The sequence below is a fragment of the Spea bombifrons genome, chromosome 6, assembly GCF_027358695.1.
Source record: "Spea bombifrons isolate aSpeBom1 chromosome 6, aSpeBom1.2.pri, whole genome shotgun sequence".
Classification (NCBI taxonomy): Eukaryota; Metazoa; Chordata; class Amphibia; order Anura; family Pelobatidae; genus Spea; species Spea bombifrons.
The window spans coordinates 42671714-42688100 of record NC_071092.1 but is presented as its reverse complement, the minus strand read 5'-3'; the positions used below and the strand labels follow the sequence as shown (position 1 = coordinate 42688100).

Below are 16387 nucleotides of genomic sequence, written 5' to 3'. Positions count from 1 at the left end.
TCCTTTTTTTTTTAATTATTATAGATCAAGTCCCAAGGGGTAGGTGAGGAACCCTTTGCCCTATAAAATCAGTTCATGTGTCTTCATATTTTGCCCCATTATATGTAGGTAAGAGACCTTCAACCTTGGGTTCCCTGCATTAAAAGGCTGGAGGTTATTATCCCTGCCTACGAAAGGGTTAAGAGCAGGTATGGGGGATACATCATATTAGTAAGATGTATTGCACTGGTGGCTACCTCCAGCTGCTTTGATTGGCTAGGTATGATGGGAGTTGCAGTCCACATCTGCAGGGACAGAAAACTCACTGGACAAAGTGGATTCTCCCCCAGATCCAAGAAGAAGCACAACGAACACAGGTATGGATCACAACTCCCATGACACCCTACCAGACACTGAGCCGCTGAGCATCATGGTAGTGGTAGTCCACAGCACCTGGTGTGAGGTAAGGATGGATGTTCCCTACGTGTGATGTCATATAGAGTGGTGTGTTAGAAGACCCCATGTTATCAGGTGTAGCCCACCCGAGGGTAATAGTTGGGGGAGGGTGGGTTGCTCGGGGTATTTAATACACGGACCCACTTACTGTCTTCTCTCGGCGATGTATGACGCCCCTCCTGCAGCTTCTGCTTCCGCCTTCCCGGTAAACAATTCCCGTTGCTAAGCGCGATGTGCCCTTTCCGCCAATCCGACACTCGGCCCCGCCCTTTAAAGCGACAGCGTTGCTGAGTGTTCACACCGGGGCTTTTGTTTGGGCTCTCGTGTATTAAAAGGGTTAAAGGGCATTTTCTTGGCAGATGTCGGTTATTTTTTTACCCCGGGGCTAAAAATGCATCCAGTTTGCACCCGCCGGGTAGTAGTATAGTGATTGCACTGCACTTACCCCCCCCCCCCGACATGTCAAACAGGGGCATTTGGGCTTTAGAAAGTGTGGTCGGAGGCACAGCCAGGGGCAGAATGCTTTCTTTGTTATTTATTGCTGTTTATGCTGTTTTTATTCAAATTATTGGGGTTTTTATGGCTGTAGAACCCTGTGATTCCCTCATACCCAGCAAACATTCTCAGCTCCTAGAAAAGAGAGGCATCAGGGGAGGAAAAGGGACTGAGGGATTTGGTTCTCCTAAAGAGGAGCACTTGGGAGGCAAGCAGCATCCGGTGAGGGTATCCGGGTCACATCAGACCTGAAGCACCCGAAGACCAGCTAGCTGAGCCCTACGTCTGGCTCATGTTTCGCCACTTTGTGACCTTTTGACCCAAACTGATCAGGTTTGATAAACAAATCATAATCTTTTGGGACAGCTCTACCAGAAAGGATATGCGACCCCCTCCATCCCGCCTGCAGAAGGGCAAATCATCTCTTCCAAACAGGGCAGCAGCGAATTCCCGACTAGGCCGACAGGTCCCAGGACAGCAGCCGCCCCCCCCCACCGGAAAACCAGCTGGCGCATTACTCTCTTGGGTGACAGTACCCCTGCTGCTCAATTGGCCGGTTACAGAGATCTCCAGTGTCCCCAACTGGCCCATTTACACTATGGAGGCCTCCATAGACCTCGGTCAAAGCCATCTCGCACGTTGGAGGATGGAGAAGCAGAGTTGGCGGCTGAAGGCGCTGCCCTGGGTCAGGCCTGGTGCAGAACCAGAGGAACCATTGGTGTCCTCAAGTCCTATCGATAGCTATTTATATAACCGAGAGGAATATCATTAACAATAACCTATCGTCTGAGGTTTACCTGCACATCATTAGAACAGAGGGGCGTCGGGTTGGGGATGAGCGGAAAAGAGCGCTGGGTCCCAGACAGGGACTTTCCTGCTTAAAGCGGTGAGCGGGAAGGAATAATCCATCCTCGCGCACACGAGAAGGGCCAGAAACTCTGCGCTGTATCTCCTAAATCTCCTAAATCTGGCAGCTTCCATAACCAGACGGGAAGAAAACATTCTTTGCAGCCGTCTGACGGAACGTCGCCCCCCGAACCCCTGAGACTTTAATAACCTCCCAGCGCTCGGCGTCCGTCCTGCTGTAAATCCAGAATAATGATGTTGTGTCTGCTTCTGCTGCATCGGAAGGTAAAGCCACCTGGTTTCCGGAATATTCAGAGCCTTGGAATCCACTTTGCAAACGTGGAATTACAGATTTAAAGACGCATTCACCCCGCTCCAAAACCATCTCGGAAATATATGTATTTATTTTATTTTTGATGAGCGTTTGCTGGGATTTTGACATTTTTTGGGGGGAAAACAGAGAATTGACAGTATTTGAAAATAACAAAATAAATAAATAATGAGGACGTGACTGTAATGCGGAATGAGTTGGAGTTTCCAACTTCCAGATACTCCGACATCAAAGAGACTTTTTGTTGTTTATATTAGAGCTGTTGATGTTCTGATCGTATTTATTTGTATGTCCGGGACCCGGAATGGTGATGTCATAACGGATATCGGAGTGGAAAAAAAAGGATTTAAAACGCGTTTATAGCCAAAAAAATCAAAAGTCCCTTTTTTTCCTCTTTCATTTCCAGTTCTGAAGAATTCCAAGCATTCTTGAAGATTTTACAGTAGATATTCCAAAAAATGCAGATCTCCCACCGATACGGGACTATAACTCCCATCAATCTCTGCAATCACAGCAAGTAACCAGCAGAAATGTATAGGATGCATTTTTCCAGACCTGTTTATGCATTTAGAAGCCTTAACGTTGACACATTATGGTTCGATAGAAACATATCTGGTAGACTGCGCTGGCAGATTACATTTATTTATATAGCGCCGTCATATTCTGTAGCGCAGATCAGACCCAGTTTAGTCCGCCCGTTTTTCTCGATGTAAAGACTGACACCTTAATCAGTCGTTGGGCTCGTCTTAGATTCAGGAGCCATATGCCGATCCCATTAACTTCCTTTACCGTATTACCCTCTACCACTTCTGCTGGGAGGTTGTTCCACTGATCTATCACCCTCTCAGTAAAGTAAAACTTCCTTACGTTACATCTAAACCTCCGACCCTCTGGCTTACTCTGTCTGGCTAAGCTTTTTGATGGACTTGGCTCAGGACAGGTGGCTTAGGTGGCTTGACAGCTCTGCCCGTCAGATGTAAAGTAGACATAAGATGGACAGCGTCTTGTTTTTTTCTCCCCGTATCTCATACCGAGAAGATTTATGTCATAGATTTCTGTAGAGATATTTTTCTTCCCCAGCGAAGCCGCCTCAGGCCTCTGTCTGTCATCTGAAAACGGGGTAAATTTATGCTTTAATAAGCTACGGTGAATCGAGTGATCCAGAGGAGCACCACGGGGAGGAAGACCGCCACGGAGGTGGACTCAGACCTCCAGAGTGCAAATGAATCTTTGATCACCCAGCGGGGTGCTGCTCCCCCGCCTGACCGAGGCCAGAATCCGCCGCCGGCAGCGAGCACCGTAACCGGCAGAGGATGTCACCGTTCAGCCCAGGAGATCTGTTCAAGCTAGGGGCCCAAAAGTATTGTGCGCAAAAACATTTGGCTAACAGTACACGGGCAACAGAACTCGATGCTTGCAATCCAGTCCTGTCTAGTACATATTTGCCACAATTAATTGTATTACAAGGAGCAGGGAAAGGATCCAGTCAGGGAGGAGATGCTGCATAAAGCCCTTCTTCCTCTGGAGAGGGCCCTCTTTACATATATATATAGGTTTGTCTTAGTGTTAGTCTAGTTTTCTCAGACCCTTTGAATGTAGGGACTGTAAGAAGCGCTGCGGGAATTGTTGTAGGTCCCCCTGATCTCCCCCCTTTCATAATATGCCTATTCATATTATAGGCATTAGAGGCATAGGTAACTGGTGGGACCCCCTAAAACACAGTTACGGGGGGATCCTTCCATCTTCCTGATATATATGTGCACACATAAATAAATCACTGGGGCGCTTACTTAAATAAAAGTTTAAATTGATATTAAAACTTACTGGATCCCTGTATTCCTGCATGGACAGCGACCCCCAACACCAAATGGAACTGCAGCACCTGCTGTAAATCTACTATTGCTTTCCATGTTAACTCTTTAAATGTCACGCATGTTCCCATTTACAGCAGATATGAAACCCCATTTTTTATCATACCCCCCCCAACAAGCAGCCCTGGCATTATAGAATGCGGGGAGAAGACTGTGATTCCACTTTGAATAATAGGAGGGAGTCAGCGAGAGGGGGGTATCCGATCACATGTTTAAGCTCAGCCCAGGCAGAGAGAGCTGAAAAGAATGAGGTTTGTAATGGGAGCCTCTTACCCACCCAGAGTCGCACCGCACTCCCTCCTCTCCTCCCTCCACTGCCTGAAATTCTGAAGTGAGAGGGCAGAGAGCCAGTCCCCCAGTGCACAGAATGAGCTTGTGATCTGCAGAACACACCAGACATCACAAGAAGGATCTCCGCACCACCTTTCTTTAGAAGCAGCAGGTCTGAATCCATACATTATATTTGGAGAGAATTCTTTGTTACTGAGGATAGAAACCTGCTGAGGATTATAATGAAAGGAGAATTATTCTACTGAAAAGTCTATCCCCAAGTTCATCAGAGGAACCTTTGGTGGGCAGAGGACTAGACAAGCTTTAGATATAAGCCACAAGAACTGAGGACCGTGAAGACCAGTCCTGTATTCGCACATTTAACCATCAGCCATGGCTTTGTGGAGACATTTAATCCCAGGATGTCCTAAAATGAACATGTGGCTTCCTATCTCCATGCTGTGGGTCCTCATCGCAGGCGAGTTGGTCCTTTCGTTGGCTGCCCAGGTGAACACCTGTGAGGCCAATGGTAGCATATACTACGTAGGTGAGTGGTACTTCTTGGACTCCGATCACTGCACTCAGTGTGAGTGTACAGTGGAAGGGCCAGCCTGTGCCAGGACAGAGTGCACTGCCCTACCACCTGCGTGCATGCACGTCAGCCACTACCCCACCGACTGCTGTCCAAGGTGTGAGAAGATTGGCTGTGAGTACAGAGGAGAGGTCTACGAATTGGGAGAACAATTCCAGGTAAATTTCCGCGTCTCTTTACCCTAAGGATACATCCCATTGGGAATTCACATGTCTGCATTGTAGAACTGATCACCTATATTATAGATATGGATATTTATGTATAATAATGAATAATGGTGAAAGTGGAATGGTGAAACCAATGGAATATTCTGATTGGTTGATACCTTTTAACTACTACCGTTCTAGTGCAAAGAGCTAAATATGGAGTAATCACTGGAAACGTTCCATTGGTTCCCGTAGCGATTGCTCCACATTTAGAACTTCCATTTAATTGCACTTTATAGGATGCTTTGTTTCCATTCAGCCTTAAAGGTTGAGAATTCTCTTAATGTGTCAAATATAAAGTGTTGGCTACCAGAACACCAAGAACGGTTTATGAGATTCGGGTATCAACCTCAATATACGCGGCTGTGCGCAGAAACGTATCAGTATTTTTAAACACAATTGATTATTGATTTCAGTCCCACTTGATAATTTATGGAGTAAATGGAGAACCTTCTCAATGCTTTTGCAATTCATAAGGTTGGAGGTCTATGGTCTATCTATATGCACCATAGAAGCAAAACCTATCAATGACTTTATCTTCAGCCCACCTGGAAACATTTGTAGTGATGTCTATGGCTCCATCATATAAATCTCAACCTTTCGTGAACGTCATGTCCTCAATAAACATGTCAAATTCCTAAATATTCTCAGATAAGTCAGATTTATTCCTTTTTTACCGTACCTCTGTTTATATAGAGCCTTTCTTTATGATCCATATCTTTTTTATATTTAGACATATTAGCCCGAGAGAAAACGGAGACGATAGTTGAAGGTGATACCTTTTATTGGACCAAAGAGGTTAAGTAACCTAAGGTTTTGGGACCTTAGAGGTAAGAAGAAGAGACCTCAGAGGTCCCAAAGGTTTATGTAAAGTCACCAGGCTATCCATGTTGGCCGAAATAAAAGGTATCATCTTTGACTAAAGACTCGGAACATTGGAATGATCTGCGTAATGTGTTTGTTTAACAAATCTGAGCTCTGTGGCAATATCACAAGACTTATATTAGTTTGATTTTGTTGTTGAGCACATGAAATATGTACACGGCACCAAAAAAACGGAGCATTCTTCAGCGGAGCCAATTGTTTCCATTTGGGATCGATTCTAATAGTCTCAAGCAAAATGATTATTTCTACATGTGGCTCTGAAGTTTCGCAATCTCAAGAGTTCCACCTCAAGTTTACAGAACATTTCAAACGGACCTTAAACTTTTTTTCTGGTCTGGTTGTGTTAGTAAAGCTCGCAGTGTAACAGACGGGGATTCTCAGGGGGTGATCGGTGTCTTGTCCGCCGTTTCACAAGCTGAGAAAGGTTAAAGGGTCACTAGGTTGCCCCCGATAAACAGAACTGTAAACCTTAATTGACATGGCTATTGAGGCTGATGGTAATTCTCTAACAAAAGAATAAAAGGGTGAAAGGCGCTATTATATTGTGGTTGGTGCGTCCTTAGCTACAGGAAGAATTATGTTCAGTGCGCTAAGGGTAGTATAGTTTAGGAGCAGGTCAATAAAATGCTCTCAGGACTGTAAACTTAGTAACAGGTGGTGTTAGTTACCATTGCGCATGCTCTGGGATCAGATGAAGGCTTGGTGGGCAGTGTGTGATCTGAATTTGTAACTGGGTTCTAAATTAGTTCTCAGTGGAGCTAATAGATCAGATCTAATATGTGATCCCCCCCCCCAGAAGTTACAGAGTATAGTTTTGCAGGCTAACTGACCAACTAACTAAGCTACCTATATGGTAAATTCCATGGTAAATTCTGATTTATTAACACGACTCCTTTAGGGCACAGACGGAAAAATAAGTGTATGTGCAAGCTGAGACATTCCTTATACATGGAGATTATAGAAAAAGACAACATTGTTTGCGTCATTTTCATGTGCTAACATCATTTCCACCTGCTGTGAGACCTCGGACCTTACTCTGTCCTTGGCTTTGACATTCGTCCCACCTTGTGGAGTAAAGCCAGCACAGACCTCTCACTCTTCCTCATGGCTCCACCAAGTGAAAGCAGTGAGATATCTCTGCTGTTGGAGGCACTGACTTCACGATCTCACCTTTAGACGATCAGGGATGACCCAACTCTTCTAGAATGGTGTAAGTAGTAGAAGGACTCATGACATCTTCATTCAGGTCTTTGCATGATCCATAAAAGTGTTGTTGCGTGTTTCCTCCACATAAGATGGAGTGCGCGGCGGTGCCATGTTGCTCTGGATGCCCAATTTCTGCACCACCAGCAGTTCAGCCCATGTTGGGAAGTATGGCTGAGCGTTACTTTAGTTGTACATTACTTTGAGTTTTATCCCTAGAAGTTTTCTAACCATGATATGAATATAAACCCACGGCTGCACTCCACAATATAGTTTATGCTTTACTTGTTATAAATGGTGTAGATCCAAACTGGACCCAGAACTATTCATTAATATCTACAACAACTTTCTTTGAGGTGATACTTTGTTTCTCGAAAGTCATGTAAGGATAAGTTACAGATTTGTATCGGAGTTCTTCAAGAAGCACGGGTTGTTATTGCACTAGCGGCCTTTGCTTGTCAGATGCGTGGTTTCGTAAAGCCGTGATGGGGAGAGCATAGGTCCGTACATGCATGCGTGAATTCCAGGTCAATAAAATGCTGAAATGTAATAAAGCTGTCAAACAGATTTTCCATAACCATGAAACCAACCATGAAATACATGTTACTACAATACCGACAACGTTTTCATGATACATTCTTTAGCGTGACAATAACCCCTGGCCGGTCTTTCTCGCTAACAGGGCTCTGGCAAAATAACCTCCTTACAACTTTATGTAGTACTTTGTGGGATCTAAAACTAACTTGCTTGCTGTGATCTTGGGATTTCTAGACGTTGCCCAATCTCATGCTTTGGACCAGAAACATGCTAGCGATAGCCCTCATAGTGGTCTGTAAAGTGGCAGTGCCCGGACATCGAGGTTTCAGACCTTGGCAAGGTTTGCCAAACATGCCCGATGGATACACAGGGCACTCGCGGACCTCTAGGCCTTAAGGGATATTTTGCCCTTGCACAGCAGCTGAAGAAGGCATGTAAAAATGGAGTAAACAAGATAAAATGGATGTTGCAATGCATAAGGGGGCATTACATATGTACCCAGTTACCTGCGAAGAAACTTGGGTGAGTATCCAAGCTCTAACACTAATACCTAAAACTTGTGACTTTTTACTTAATAAATGACGAGACAGTTTTAAAAGACGTGAATCTAGTACGTTATTTTATTCATATTTTTTGGGTTGAAGTGTACTTTTCTCCCTCTTCTTCCTTGGGGTTGAATCCCAGCCGGCCGTATGGATATGTACAGCAGCTGTTGGTATGCATGTCTCACTTACATAGACCAATAGGAAGTTGCTTCTTTGTGAAACCAAAACATTCCGGCTTCCTGTTCCAAGGCTCCGGAGACAAGCTTTTATTTTAAGGACATGTTATAGTAAAAATATCTCAGGAACCCTCAGGTTCCTCGGGTCTCAGATTACACGAGTGCCGGAGGATATGTTCCAAGCGAAAAACGCCAGGCGCTTACAGTACTTTGTACTTCATGGAGAGTTGGGATAGTATTCGTAACAATGCAATTATCTGCGAAGCCTTTTAAGCTTAATATATTATTAATATTATCTCCATTTTGTTTATTATCAATGGACATTATTTAATCGTAAATTCTAATGTTGCCGGTATGTGGAAATAACCATTGGCTACACTTTAGTTACTGGAATTTGGAAATGAGACTTCTGTCTCTATTGAAACCAGGAGACATGAGTATGAATGTCTCACGTGATCAGAATCGCTTCCATTGAGGTTACTGAAGTGTTACGTGTTCAAACATATAGATGCAAACTATTTGCAGAGATAGGTTTCCCATAAACCAGTATGTCTGAGGAGTTATAATGGATCCTTACCGGCATCCCGTGAGATGGAAAGCTTAAGCAAGTTTTCACCTGCCTGCCAAATTACTCAGTGAATCTACCTCTTAGGTCTTTGAGCTACCGGCCAAAATCATTAGCAATACAATATCATTCCTCCCAATTGTGAGCTTTAAGTCAGAGAGTACGAGCATTTACAGTTATATTTAATTACCAATATTTCTGGCTAGTGCAGATCCAACATGGCTTTACAGTTTGCTCAAACCCATCATAGCTTTTCACAGTAGAAGTGCGAATGGGAGCATGAGTACCTGTGTCTGCAGGAGGCTGATATGAACATGTTGATGTAACCATGGATGGAATAGGTTGGAACAGTTGAAAAAGTAAAGTGAGTATTTTAAGATACGTATTAAAGGCAATACTTTTGCAAAGTTCTAAATCTGGTGCAATCACATAGCAACCAACAGAATGTTCCTCATGATTTCCCCATTTACAAGAGGCAAACAAACTGGAAAGCAGAAGCCAATCTAGAGCTAAGACCGGCCTTGGGCCCAACTTGCTTCACTGCATGTGAGCTTAGCTGGGCTCGGCCCGTACATAAGGAATGTCCACAAGGACCCAAAATACTTAGTGAGAGGAGATGTTCGATCGCTGCTTCAAGTCCTGACAAGACAGGTAGAACCAGACATTAGGCTTAGGTCTGGCTAGACCCCCCCCCCCCCGGCTTGCTTAGATGTCACTTTTACCCCTTATGTTGAGACAATCTTCGTGCGAAAAAGTGTTTTTCCCAGCTTTGTCTTTGTCCCATTCCAACCCGCCTTTGGCTCGGAATACAGAATACAGACTCGGAACACTAGACTAAAGTATCGTGTAGCTAACAGAGGATGGACAGCGTGTGTTACTGGAGTAGTTGGTGAGGCTGATGTGACTCAGCTGTTGAGCTGGCAGTTATCAGGAAGCTGCCGACAGCAATATTTATCTCCCGGGCTTTGCAAACACTGGACAGAAGTTTTTTTCTTTGTGGAGAAATATCCTGACTAGGCAGAGCTGCCTGTACATCAATGGCTTCCATATGAGTCAATAAACTGGGAATGCGCTCTACAAATGGGGATATATGTGAGACCCATGCGTTGGGAATTGTTTGCTTTGCTTGTTAAAGTACTAGGCTTGACAAAATGAAATAAATGTTTCAAGCTATACAATGAATACTTGGGTTGTAGCTGTTTCCTTTAGAGGGAGATTGGGGCCACATTGTTAGTGCCGTTCAATGTTGTTGGGAGCCATTGTTAAATTTCCTATAATTGTGATCAATTAAGACACTGCTTAGGGCTACATATTTGTCTTAACTATGTACTCAATGATACCCAGGGGAGGGCTGGTGACATCTCGCCCAGGGAGGCAGAAAGGCTAAGGGGCACTCTTGTCTCCTTGTCCATATCCTGGTAACTAGCACACACACTAACACAAACTTACTGTAACACATGCACTGTAACACTAACACTCACGCTAACACATACTCATACCCAAACATATTCATTGTATCCCACCATCACACCCTTACCTTGGCCAGAGCCTTTCACGTAATGTCATGTTTCATGAATCCACTGTTCTCCCACCTATGCGGAAAGAGTTTGGCAGGCTGAGGCCATTGGCCCCCAATGGTGAACCAGCTTCCCGATAACACCCATCAACAGACCCTTGTGCCGTGTTCTTCTCCAAGCATTTGAGTGTGACGGGTACCCTTTAATCATGTTATCAAAAATACCTACTATGTCTATCTTTGTTTCCCTTTCCAAGCTGTACATTTATACATCATTCCTTCTAAAATGGGGCAATTATTCTGTAACTTAGGTCTGCACCCCTGCTCTGTTCCCTAATCCTGTATACGAAACCTCGACAACATACCAAATATTTATAGCGCCTTTGAATTGGCTGAGTGTTACAGGGAAGGGTACCCCTCCTAAAATTAGCCCCATCCAGTCCTTGGAATCAAATTCTCAGCCAACAGCTCGGCTTTCTGGCTCTGCCATCAGAAGCAGACGGGCGACAGCGGACCTGCACTTTTTCGAAATATTTACCTTTTAAATAAACATTTTAATGAGTTATTTAAGTAAAGGGATTGAGTGGATCTTTGTGTGACTGCATATAGTGCAATATTCACATATTGGCCATATTGGTCTATACACTGACTAGTTGTGGACCACTCACTTAGCATTAAGCGCACAGAAAGGATCCAGGAACAGGATAAGTGCATTCTTTTTGCTATTTGAAATGTTGGGACATTATAATGACAATATATTCTATGGTTACAATTTCAGACTGAATCGCCATAAGGTTTACAGATCTGTAAAGCAGATATATATATAAATATGTGTTTCATTCTCAGGGTGTGTGCCCAGTAAGGGGTCCTGGATCTCGTTAGTAACCAGACTGTTAGTAATTTTCCCTATCTGTAGGCAGTAAATAAACGTATTACCCTTCAGCCCTTCAGCTGCGTAAAAGGATATGCTGCATCAATGTATATTTCAGTTCCGTCACGCACACCTTGTAGGGGGCTGCTCTTCATTCTAAAACAACAGATGATTGTGTTCTTTGAAGAATGCCTCAAGCCAAGCTTGCCCTAGGGGACCTAGGCACTTTGATTTGTAATGGGTGCATGAAGATTAAAGCAATGTCAGGAAAGAGGCCCACAGAAACTCATTACGATTTATAAAAACAAATCTACTATAAAGTATGAAGTGTAAAGCAGTGTAAGTAGGAACTGAGCAACCACAAATAAAGTAGGAGGACAGTAGAAGACAAGGTCCTGCTGGTATTCTGCTTAACCATGAGATCCATGAGATTTGCCCCATATACATAAAGGTCCAGAAGGTATGGAGTAGCGATCGACGCATTAGTTGTTGACTTTTTGGCATTGTTAGATTATTTGGCCAGTTTTCACAGCCTGATGACCCATGCCTGTTCGTTACAAGTTCCTTATTAGGCTTGGAATCTTTGTAGCAACAGTCTGTAGAAGAAAACATCAGTTCTAAAAATACGGCTCAGAATTTGTGTGAAAAAAGACAGTACGGGGTTTTCCGTAATTATCTCTGCTCTACGCGCATCTAGCTTGAGTGCACGTGCGAGATTGCTCACTCAATGCATATTCGATTTATACATAAAAACCAGGAAAGTAATGAAGAAATATTCGGCTGGCCAATGGGAACATCTGAATGTCACTAAAATTGACTGTTTGGGCTACTCTAAAACCTTAGTAGTAGTTGCCCAATAAGCATGTTTTTCAGATTATGATTCAGGTCATCAGATGATTGTCGCTTTTCTCTATATAAACAAGATATGGCTGCGTATTAAATTGATCTATACACTGATAATTTGTAGCAGTTATCTGGAGTTTGCTTTAGCGCTGCTCTAAGGCTTGCAGGGCAAACACCTACTTTACCGGGGGCTGCTCATAAAATAGGATCATCCTAAGAAGAAAAAAATGAAATCCAAATATTCCCATCAGCGTAAAGCTGTTTTTTGGCATCTTAAAGGGACCCTGTTATCTGTAGACTTTAACGATAGGGTGACTTACACCGGTGCTGGTCTAGTAATAAGCGCTGTCTCTGAGAAGTGCATGTCTGCTTAGCGTTATCAGCATATTGGATAAAAGAGGTCCTGGTTTATCCGCTTTTCCCCTTTGGCAGCGGCCGGGACAGAGATTACTCAGAATTCTTCGAATCGACGATCTACGTATTTGGACCCCAGACGAGAGAAGCAGCATTCCTAATGTGAAAAACATCCAGATTTGAAATAGTTAATAAATAGGCCCCATTCTGCCGCAGTGGCCATACAGTGTTGTTTAAATAAGCCCTTTAATGCGATTTCCGGCTTGGTGGGAACGTTCGTCTGCTCTCCAGGGTTAACTGTTTCCAGCTGCGAAGGATTTAACTGGAAGATAGATCTGAAAACCACTGAGAAGGGAAGTTCAAGATCACCTCTCCAGGGGGGCTCCCGAAAAAAGTGTCTCTTCATCAGCTGGAACTGCCGTAGTTTTGGGATATCTCAAAGGGGTCACAGTGCTGGGGACTCCTACGCCCATAATGCCCTTCAACACCAGACACTTCCATTTATCTACCCCCCTCTCGGTCTCCAAGCCTCTGATCCTCTCGTTCAAGAAGACCTCTTCTTCTAACATTTCTCCTCCTTTAAAATTCTCGCCAATAGCGATTTCTCAGCGATGCATAATATTAAAGGTTTCAAGACCGTGTTTATGAACAATGAAGAACCTATTCTCTCGCATGGCGGATTGTTTCTGCTGACGGCTGTGTGTTCAGCACTTTGGACTTTAGGTCCCTGTCTACTAACATTCATGTCATCTCGTGTGAAACCATGAAGGTCAGCTGGCATCTGCTTAGTTCAGTTCAGAATAGGAGAGGTTGGGGTGAGTGTCCCTCGGTTGACAAGAAGGTCTATTCCGGCCACTGGGGGCCAAGCATTTCCAGCTGGGGATTATATATCTTTAAAAGGGGATTCTGGCGCATAGTGTTCTTATAACTACCATATCTGAGAGCTTCTTGATGAGTTGACCCTGCGACTCTTCAGATATTAACCCTTTAATAGTCCTTCACAAAGATTCCATTATAGTGACTGACCGTAACCTGATAATTGTAATAATGTTCCTTATGGATACCATGACTTCTCAGGAGGTAAAGATATCAAAGTCATCACCTGTATCCAAGCAGGGATTTAATCTGTGCAAAATCTGCCCAGTTACCCTGTAAATGTTTATCAGTAAAGCCAACTAATAGCAATTATCCTACCCGTACGGATCACATTGCCGAATACCCGGTACTGAATCATGGCTCCATGTCCAGTTTTTGGGATTAGTGTTGTTCTATACCCAGGTATCAGAACAAAAATGAGATTAAAGACGCACTAAGACCTATTTATTTGTACTAAGACTCCTTCGGTCACCCGAGTCCCTCTAATGATGCCTTTTCTGTATCAGAGACATAAATCTGTTTTCAAAAACTATTTAATGGTTTCGGGGCTGATTGAATTAAATACATCCTGAAACCTGCACTTCATTTGCTTTTCCGAGATGATCTGTAAATCTGTATTTAATACAGCAGAACTCAAACAGTTTTGTGTCTCAGAGTAAACTCCATTATATTTTTCATGGTGTAATTTGTTTTGTTCTTTCCCAAAAGACCCTTATTTATGGCCTAATTTATAAAAAAAAAAAAAAAAAAACCTTTACAAAATGATCCCATGAATAAGCCGGTAGATAAATGGAGCAGCCGCCCAGCAGAAGTGGCAGAGGTTTATACAGTGAGGGGATGTAAACATGCATGGGATAGGCATTTGGCATTTGGAGTCTAAGATTAGATCAAGGACTGATTAAGGTTTAAGTCTTTACAGCAGAAGAAACAGGCAGATTAGATGGGCTGAATGGTTCTGATCTGCCAGCAGATTCTATGCTTCTTTACTCTGTAGTGGTTCAGAATGGGAAAGAGCGCCACCTTGTGTCTAAATACATAATTACCACAACAATCATTCTGCAATACATGTAGAACCAGATGAAACTTTAGAAGAACTTATTATTAAACAATGAGTAAGTAAAAAGCAACTCACAGATCGCAGACTAGATGAGCAAAAAGCTTTGAATGCTAACAACACCCTCAAGTTTGTAAGCTTGCGAGCCAGGCCCTATCACCCTAACGTTATGGTTTGTCTTAGTCTGTCAATTCTCGTCTTGTCATACCCCTTGAATATATTGTATTAAGCACTGCGTAAATTGTTGGCGCTATATAAAAAAAAAAGATAATAATAATATCAGAACCTTATACAGGTTCCTTGTGAGTATTTTGTTGGAGTTGATGCCTTCTATTGGACCAACAAAGTAAAACATGTAAAGTCCCCCAAGCTTCCAGGACCCCGGACGTTTCTTCTTTAGATGCGATAGGGTCCATCGTATATAACTACGTATCTTCCAGCACTTTGCGACGTGCCATATATTTCTAAAGGCTGTCGTTACATTTCTCTTTCAGCCGTCGGAGTGCGAGCAGTGCACCTGTGACGTGGATGGAATTGCCCGATGCCTTGTGGCAGACTGTGCCCCGCCGCCCTGCGTGAACCCAGTGTACGAGAAGGGAGAATGTTGCCCCCGCTGTAAAGACGGTCAGTGTCTCAATACGACAGAGCTTGTAATAGCCGAGAGCAGAAGACAAAAATTACAAACGCATATAAAATAACCAGAAAAAGATAAACTACACCTATTTCTAGGATCGTCTTGACCAAGACTTATTAGTTTAGAAATTCCCACTCAAGCTCTTGTAATGATGTCCTTAAAACTAAAGTGGTCCAGAACTGGTCAAGGTCCGAGTCTTTCCATCAGATAAAGTACTGATAGTTTGTGTTGGGCCAATGTAGATATACTATATGAAGTTATATAACCTTCTGGGACCTCGGAAGTCCCTCAGAAATGTTGACCACGGCTTTCCTGTCTCTTTCTAGGTCCAAATTGTTACGCAGATTCATCCCAGAGTCGGGTAATCCCAGGAGGTCAATACGTTTGGGTGGATTCGTGCACCAAGTGCCGTTGTCATGATGGACAAGATGTCGGATACTGGGAAGGAAACCGGCTGGCGAAGTGCGAGAAGACAAAGAACTGCAACCCAGAGGAAGGAAGAGAAAACTCTTAAACAGCAGAGCTCACAGTATTTATGCGGCATTCGGCCCATGGCCCTCCACCCCAGAGCTGTAACAGTGTTGAGATGCCATGGGTTGGTGTATTCATTGTTCTTAGCCTACTCTTCCTTCATGTATTTCAGTTAGACTGCTCCAAATGTGTGCCACTAAAAAGTTATCGATACCATTATCAGCGAAGTCACATGCCCGGGGGTAGGCGAAGCGTCTGTAGAGAGACCAGCGTCTGTGGCAATAAATTGGTGCATGCGGAACGTTGTGACATGTCCACCGCAAATTCCGCTGGCACGTATCCCTGATTAAGGTCCCTATACATCAAAGTACCTGGCCCGTATAGCAGACAGGTCCATCATCATACGCCGTGATACAAAATACCCGGCACCGGAATGATATGTAATACCCGGCACCTGAATGATATGTAATACCCGGCACCTGAATGATATGTAATACCCGGCACCTGAATGATATGTAATGCCCGGCACCTGAATGATATGTAATACCCGGCACCTGAATCATATGTAATACCCGGAGGTAGTCATCAGAGAAATATATGCTAGAAACCCTAAGGCTGACCCTGATGGCATAGGGACCACTCTGTAATGTCTTCTCCTATGTCCTTAGGTAACTTCCGTTAGAGAACTTTATGACGTGCTGTTAGATTTCCCCTTATATATATATTTTTTCCCAGTGGATGGAGCGTTACCAGTAGCTTCTCGTAGAAGGTAAAGGTGCAAAGATCAGATTATTGTGTCAGCTTTAAAACA

General features: G+C 43.7%; 1 protein-coding gene across 1 annotated transcript; it reads left to right on the top strand.

The window, feature by feature from the left end:
• The first annotated feature begins 4422 nt into the window (after positions 1 to 4422).
• LOC128500812 (von Willebrand factor C domain-containing protein 2-like) lies at positions 4423 to 15968 on the top strand. Its single transcript, XM_053470089.1, has 3 exons — positions 4423 to 4998; positions 14966 to 15095; positions 15432 to 15968. Exons 1-3 carry the CDS (start codon positions 4642 to 4644, stop codon positions 15617 to 15619), a joined length of 675 nt encoding a protein of 224 aa, XP_053326064.1. The 5' UTR covers positions 4423 to 4641; the 3' UTR covers positions 15620 to 15968.
• The last annotated feature ends 419 nt before the right edge of the window (positions 15969 to 16387 follow it).

Coding starts and splice junctions, on each gene's coding strand:
- LOC128500812 (XM_053470089.1), top strand. CDS start 4,642: ATGGCTTTGTGGAGACATTTAATCCCAGGATGTCCTAAAATGAACATG. Junction 4,999..14,965: donor AATTGGGAGAACAATTCCAG/GTAAATTTCCGC, acceptor TTTCTCTTTCAG/CCGTCGGAGTGCGAGCAGTG. Junction 15,096..15,431: donor TTGCCCCCGCTGTAAAGACG/GTCAGTGTCTCA, acceptor GTCTCTTTCTAG/GTCCAAATTGTTACGCAGAT.